General features: G+C 48.8%; 1 protein-coding gene across 1 annotated transcript; it reads right to left on the bottom strand.

The window, feature by feature from the left end:
- Positions 1-706: 706 nt before the first annotated feature.
- LOC124704744 (very-long-chain 3-oxoacyl-CoA reductase 1-like) lies at positions 707-2,874 on the bottom strand. Its single transcript, XM_047237006.1, has 3 exons — positions 2,222-2,874; positions 1,961-2,030; positions 707-1,015 (listed from the first exon to the last, which is right to left on the bottom strand). Exons 1-3 carry the CDS (start codon positions 2,872-2,874, stop codon positions 707-709), a joined length of 1,032 nt encoding a protein of 343 aa, XP_047092962.1.
- Positions 2,875-7,955: the final 5,081 nt, after the last annotated feature.

Here is a 7,955-nt window from a genome sequence, read left to right as displayed (position 1 = left end):
GCCTCACATTAATATGTTTTGGATTGTTATTTTTCTCATCATTGTGCTAATAGGACGTGGAGGTGCTGGTGTTTGCAATCTAGCGAGACGGTGGTGTGGGCATGCATGCCCGTGCATGTAGGATGATGTCAAAATTATATAGTTTTGTGCAAAAAATTGAAAATTATTTTTTATCTAACAACTCATGAATCTGATTTACAAACCATCTTCATTGTCAGTTTTTCCTCAATGAGATACTCGAAATTAGAGCGGATGTTGATATGTTCTGGTGCTTTTTGGCCTTCAAAGTTGTCGGCCAACGGTTAATAAAGTTGTCACATATTGGTAATGAAATTATCATCTTATAGCTTCTTTTAACAACGACTTGAAGCAAAGTGCGGTTCAGACGTCAAAGGAACATATCGGTCACACAGATATTCCAATGGTTCACAATTAACTGCTTTCTCGGTTTGGTCATAATTAAATTTTGTAATGTTTGACCAATATGTAGAAAAACATATTAAAATCTACACTGTAAAATATACTGTATTAGAATCGCAATAAAGTATATGTTTAAGTTACATGCATTTGATGTTATGAAATTGACTTTTTTTCTTCTATTTTTGGCTAAACTTTACAAAGTTTGACTTTAACTCAATCCAGAACGTGAGATAATTGTGAATGGAGAGAGTATCGTAGATTCCTTCAACCATAGAACACCAACAAACTAGCTTTGTTCGCTGCCCGTTAGGCCACCTTTGACCCTCACCGACCGAAGCTGCTGGAAGAGTGCCCGCTGCCGGAGGTTTTTGCGGAGCCGTAGCACGTCAAGGAGGTGGTCCGGCATGACGCGACAGAGGCACCATTGGAGCCGGTGGCCGAGGTTGGGTATGCAGACTTGGCCATGCCCGATCCAGCGTGCCGCCGCGCCGGCGTACGCGTCTGAAGTAGGCACCGTCAGATGTGACAGGAGGCCTTGCCGCTTCCTTGATCCCCCCACACCTGCCGTCATCTTCGTATCCACGAATAGAGGGACCTGTAGTTGCACCACATATGCTATTAGATCGATTTAGTTTAGAGTTGTGGAATCCAAGATCGACGTGGCTAGCCTTAGATTTGCAGATTTTCTACAGTTTACTTCATCAAAAAGGATGGTTGTAACAAGAGCGTACTTCGTCAATCCCAAATAAGACCAGGTAACACATACCCATTTTAGTCCTACTTCATCAAGGATGTTTGTAATGAAATTAGAGTTTTCGAGGCTTGATGTGCAGAACTAATCAATACACATGTGTGCAAAGCATAAACAATAAAAATTGATCGACGGAGAATAATCCCTTTCTTGGCTATACATTGTTAAATAGATGAGACCTCTCTGATGTTTTTCACGCGCATAGTATCATGTTTAATCGGAGCCCACGTTGGTTGCTAAGAGTTGAACCCAGGTGGACCGCACCGAGATCTAGCTACCAAGCTAACGCTTGGTTCTCGCAAATCATAAACTGTTATGGTTTCGCCGCTAGTGGGTAAAACAATCTGGCCATGATCTTGAATCATTGGATTTGCAATGTCATATACACTCTCGATATCACCAAAAAAAAATCTCGTTTTGGATATCCATGTGGTTTTCAAGATTTATCTTGGAGAGCTAATTTTACGTTAAGATATGTATGAACACAAAATAGTATGCTATCAATAACTTTTTCAGGCAAATCAGACCATAATTTAACAGGTTTTCGATCTAAATGTTTGGAACAATATTTATTGTCAACGTTTTCAAAGCATATTTATTTGTGATATGGAGCGGCTATGCGCGTGCACTGCTCAGAACGGTATTGTTTTGTTTCTCTAGTCAGCCACATGGAATCTGCACTCTGCACTAGGATGGCTCCTCTATTTTGCTCTTCCTTCTCGTGAAAAGTAGTTGGTCGTAAAGGTTAAAACAACGAAAGTATGAAATATAGAAACACGATTAAGGTACCTGGCATTGCACATCGATCCCTTTGCTTCTGTACTCGACGTAAAGGCTCCGGGAGAACTGAGCAACGTACCTGGAAATGGAATCTGAAGTTTTAAACCCTTTCTGATGTATCTATTCATGTATTTACCACAGTGAAATATGGAAGAAAAGCAAATCAAAATCATAGAGAAGAGAATCAAGAACAGAAAACGTTTAGCGCGCGCAAGATTACCCCCGATCGACATGTCTAGCGAACATGACAGAGGCACAGAGCGGTCGTACCGTTTGGAGGCGGCGTAGACGGAGTAGAGCGGGAACGACGGGATGGCCTCGCTGGACCCGGAGCCGATGTTGACGACGGCGCCCCTGCCCCGCTCCACCATCCCCGGCAGCACCGCGGCTGTCACCTCCGTGAGCGCCCACAGGTTCACCCGGATCATCCTGACCCACGCATCCACGTCTACCTCGTGCAGGTACACCGCGCACGGCTTTGCAAGACCGGCGTTGTTCACCAGCACCCCGACGTCCAGCCCCTCCACAGCCTCCCGGAGCCGCCCCAGCGCCGCGTCGCCTTGTGGGGTGGTGACGAGGGCGAGGTCAAGCACGACGGTCTTGGCGTCAACGCCATGGGTGGTGGAGATTGTCTCGGAGATGTCGTGGAGCTTGGCGGGGTCGCGGCCGACGAGGACGAGGTTGAGGCCCCGGCGGGCGAGCTCCAGGGCGACGGAGCGGCCGATGCCGGACGTCGGGCCGGTGACCACGGCCCAGGCGCCGTATCGGCGACGGAGGTCCGTGGGGCGGCGCAGCAGGAGCGCGAGGTGGGCCAGGAGCCGGAAGAAGACGGCGAAGACGTAGGCAGCGCCGAGGATGGCAAAGGAGACGAACCATGCCGGCTCCTGATGCTGCCGGAAGAGGAGAGCGCCGTTGATGCCCATCTTCACTCCTTTACTTCTTTCCCGGGAGGGCGCACGTCGCGCGTGTGCTAAGCTTTAGGGATTCTGGCAGACAAACTACTACAATCGATGCCAATATAAAACTTCTAGTGGTGCAGTTTTGTTATGCGATCTGTTTGCATGATTACCGAACTGAACTGCCAGAGCGTTCCGGAAAGATCTGTGTGAGTGACCCCGCAGCTACTTGGCAATGGCAACACACGGAGCAATGCTACACCTACACCAAAATCCCGTAAGAAATCCTCCCGTAAGTGTAGGATTATTGCAACACACGTGTAGTGTCATGCCCTATGCGGGACAATGATGCCTAACTGATCAGACAATGATGCCTAACTGATCAGTCGGTAGTACTTGGTGACTCGTACTACGTCCGTATCAATCAATGGAAGCAAGACATCTTTTGTCCAGAAATTTTCGCCGTCTGTTGGATAGGAGGAGGACGGAAAATGTGAGCCCGGGGAACAAGGCATGCATTCTTGCAACCACCAACAAGGTTTCAGAGCAGAAAGATTGTGAAAAACCGGAGCAAACACCGGTAGCACTACGGCAAATGTTGCTATGCTACGGAAGTGGTCATCTCTTTTAAACATTCTTGCACTTTAGGACCTCAATCCAGGCCTCTTGAATCCTGAGCGTCGGATCAAGTGACGTGGCCAAGCATTGGCCGTCCATTTTCGCGGTCGACCACTGTGATCCGTCCGATCAGCAACTGGGAACTGCTCACATGGTCCGAGCAGTTCGTTGCCATTATTTTCTTGTTCCTGAAAATATTCTATCTATCTCCTAGACGCCGTAGAGAATTGAGAATTTTCATGTCTTTCAATTCTCGTACTCGTAATTGGAAAGTTACGGATACCCATCATTTTGCAATGAAAACAACATATAAAACTCTGGACAATTTCGAAATCAGGCCGAGCGTCTTAATACATATGCAAAAAAATTCATTATTGGCCCACCATTGATTAGAAGATTTAGCTTGTATGAATCGCTATTGGTTTGATACGAATAATGGCCAGCAGCATCTCTTCGCCCTGCGTAATATATTTAGAACAACCGCCCACAAGGTTAGGAGTGTGCCGCTGCTCGTATGCACATGGGGGCGAATAGCTCCTGTGCGATACAGTTGAGGGAAATAGCCTGAAATGCGACGACATTGGCCGAAATAGCTCCCATGCGACGCTTTTGCTAGTTGAAATAGCTCATATAAGACATTTGTTTGTTAGAGCATCTCCACTCGTCTCCCCGACGAGGCCCCCGAGCGACGTTTTTCCCATCCGGACGGCGAAATTCGGCCCAGTCGCGCCCCCGGTTCCTCGTTTTCGTCCGGATTTGGGCCTAAATTCATCCGGCGATCCCAGGCCATCCCCGGCCCCCCGGGGACCTATCGGGGACTCCGGACGAGTGAAAAGCGGGGAAGGGCCCGATCTGTCGGTGAGTCGACACACGAACCCCACCGCCACCCCCTCGTATCTCTCTCGCCGCCGGCACCACCTCGCCGTCTTGTTGCCCAGATTCCGCCGTCCCTCCTTCCCCACCTGCCTATATTCCGCCGTCTTTCGACGACGGCCTATCTGGCTGCTCTTCCGCCGGCCTGTTTTCCGACTTTGGCCTGCTCCTCGTCGCTCGCGGCTCGGGTTGCCTCGACCACGCCCGTCGGTGTTCGTCCATTTGCCTCGCCGGCCATGGACTCGGACGAAGAGGAGGAGCGGATGTTCGTCGAGCTTATGCAAGAAGAGATGGCAGCGGCCGCCCAAGACGACGAGCACATGATGATCCTCGGTTGCTTGGCAAGCATGTACGCCGGACCGGCAGCGCGGTCGACGTGGTGGGTCGGCACCGGGTCGCCGGAAGTGCAAGCCGAGACAACGAATGGAGGGCTACTGCATGTTGTACGCCGACTACTTCGCCGACAATCCATTGCACGGTGAGAGTGTTTTCCGGCGTCGTTTCGGGATGAGCGGAAAGCTATTTACGCAAATTGTGTATGCCATCCGAGACTTTGATCCCTACTTCGAGATGCAAGGCGGGTTGCACTTGGTTTGGTTGGATTTTCGTCACTGCGAAGTGCACGGTGGCTATGAGGATCTTTGGCGTATGGAGCTCCCGGTGATACTGCAGATGACTATCTTCGGATGGCGGAGTCCACCGCCCTTGATTGTTTCTACCGGTTCCGCGGGGCCGTCATAGCGGTGTTCGGGGACTATTACTTGAGATCACCCATTGTCGAAGACACTCGGAGGATCCTTGCAACAAATGAAGCTAGAGGTTTTCCAAGGATGCTTGGAAGCATTGATTGCATGCATTGGCAATGGAAGAAGCTGTCCGTTTGCGTGGCGAGGAAATGTACAAGGGTCACAAAAAAGGCTGCCTTGTGATACTTGAAGCGGTGGCTACCCATGATCTCTGGATTTGGCACTCTTTCTTTGGTATGCCTGGATCCAACAATGACATCAACGTCCTAAACTGCTCCCGGTCTTTTCCAAACTTGTTGAGGGTCATGCTCCCCAGGTGGACTATGTGATCAATGGTCGGCACTACAACAAAGGATACTACCTTGCGAGACGGTATCTATCCAAAGTGGGCAACATTTGTGAAGACTATCTCGAACCCTAGCACCCCCAAACTTTGCGAGTTTGTCAAGAAACAAGAAGCTTGCCGAAAAGACGTCGAGCGTGCATTTGGTGTCCTCCGGCGAGAGATTTGCTGTCGTCCGGTTCCCCGCTATGACTTGGTCCAAAGATCGGATGTGGGAGGTGATGAACTGCTGTGTGTGCCTACACAATATGATTATTGAAAATGAGCGAAAGCATCCGGTTCCTACTGGCTGAGCAAGAAGCACCATATGAGAGAGAGGGTCCTCTTGCACGGCCTAATCACCGAGTGCCTCCATCATGGGCCGCCTTCATTGCTATGCGCCGGGAGATTCGAGACTCTACAATGCATCGATTCTGCTGCAAAATGATCTGGTGGAGCACATATGGAGGCTCCGAGGCAGCGCCAACGCCGACGCCAACTAGTCTGTCTTAATTTGTTTGAAAAATTGTGAAATTGTGTGCTTCACTTGTTTCAGCACTTGTTAAACATTGTACTGATTATCGCCGAATTTGTTTCAACAATTTTCGTACTCTTGGTCGCCGAACTTGTTAAATTTTATGTTAAATTTGTTTGAAATATGTTAAATGGTCGAGGTTGGGGGTTTCCTGCCGGGGGGACGGCTGGAACTTCGGCGCTCCCCACGCCAAATCTTCCTCCAATCCGGACGAAAATTTCGCCGGATTTGGGCGTGGGGAGCGCCAACGAGTGGGGATGCTCTTAGGCTTAGAACAAGCCATTAGTCTAGGTGGGACCACAACTTAACCTGCTCAGCGTGGGACCGACGACTTATCCAACTCAATGTGGACCCCACACCACTCGTGCGAGCCCGTGCCATTGCTTACCATCTCGTTGCCCCCTACCTTTTCTTCCCTCGATACAGTCCAGTCTTGCTGACCCGCTGCCCTGACTGCGCACTAGTTGAGCCGTTGAATCGGTTGACTTGTGTGACGGAGAAGAATGGCAACGCCGGACGCGATTTCATGAAATTTGAGAGCTTGCCACAGCCGGGGCAGGTTAGATCTCTTTTCTGTCGCATCCATTTGGATTTTTTTTGATTGCGTTTTTCCCTTTTAATTTTGGATCTAGGGTTCATGTTGAAATTGGGGAAATTTGCAGAATCTAAAGCATTGCGGTCATTTCGAGTGGATTGATGCATACCTTTGTAGGCTTCAAAAGGAGGGCATTTTGACGACCGGTGCCATTACGGGTGCAGAGATTTAGGACCTGATTTGGGGGCAGTTCATGATGAACTGAAAGGGAAATTGAACAAGATAAATAACAAGCTGAAAAAATGATGGATTTGAAGAAGCAGTCCAACATGATGGCTGACGCATTTTATTGTTGTATCGTTGATCTGTTTTTCTTTTATTTGCAACAGAAATAGTTGTATCATGTAAGTGGGGTTTGTTAGTGCTAAGTTCAGTTTAGGCAGTGAATGAAATCGTAGAAAATAGTCAGTTTGAAGAAGCAGTGCAGTTTGTGTTTGAATGATATCGTAGAATATTTGAATTTGGGTTTCAGTTCTTCAGTTTGTGTTTTCGTTTTTTGAGAGTCAATGGCTGCAGAAATTTAGCTTGCACAAGTCAAGTTCTAGAAGGTTAACAAAAATTATTTGAGCAAAATTTGATGCGACAAATTTGGAGAAGAACACATACATATAGAGAATTATTTGCGCTGGCCCATGTGGTAAAATAGATGTTGATCCCAAATAAAAACAAGCCCAATCCAACCAACGCCCCAGCAGCTTTGGACTAAAATGATTTGGGCTGAATTTTCTTGTTGGTTTTGGGCTCTATTTGTTGACTAATATGTTTTCTGGTTTGGCAATATAAATTCATCCGGGGATGGCTCGTCGAGGGACGGCCGTTCGACGACCACTCTCTTGAGTCGATGTAGAGCTCCTCCAGTGCCCACCGGGAACGCCGGAGTGGAAGGGCAAGCCGTCGACTTGAATCTGGATCTTGAGGGAGCTGGGGCCGTTGGAGGAGCGCAACCAAGAAAAGCCGGTGAAAAATTTGGTGGGAGGGTGGGAGGTGGTGGTGGGAGATGGAGAGGTGGAAACGCGAGGATGTGTGGCTCGGCCTCGCCGGAGGGTGATGTCCACGCAAGCTTCTATTCTTGTAGACAGTGTTGGACCTCCAAATGCAGAGATTTGTAGAACAACAACAAGTTTCACTTAAGTGGATCACCCAAGGTTTATCGAACTCAGGGAGGTATACACTACAAGAAAAGTTCTGATAGACAACGTCCCAAAATCGTCAACTAAGGGGCATTTTTCGTCGCCTATGGGCCTAACCCGACGATATGGGTTCTGTTGTCGAAACTGCGTCAGGCAAAGTCCAACGACGATTTTTCGGTCCGTCGCGCTTGGGCGCCCTTCCGCCACGGAAAATCGGACCGTTGCGGAAGTGTTTTCGGGAGCCCGTTGGCTAGCCGACGTCATGCAAGCCCGACACGTCGCGGGCCGC

Source organism: Lolium rigidum, chromosome 3 (genome assembly GCF_022539505.1).
Source record: "Lolium rigidum isolate FL_2022 chromosome 3, APGP_CSIRO_Lrig_0.1, whole genome shotgun sequence".
NCBI lineage: Eukaryota > Viridiplantae > Streptophyta > Magnoliopsida > Poales > Poaceae > Lolium > Lolium rigidum.
Note: the sequence above shows the minus strand (reverse complement) of the source record. Positions and strands in the feature narration are given on the sequence as shown.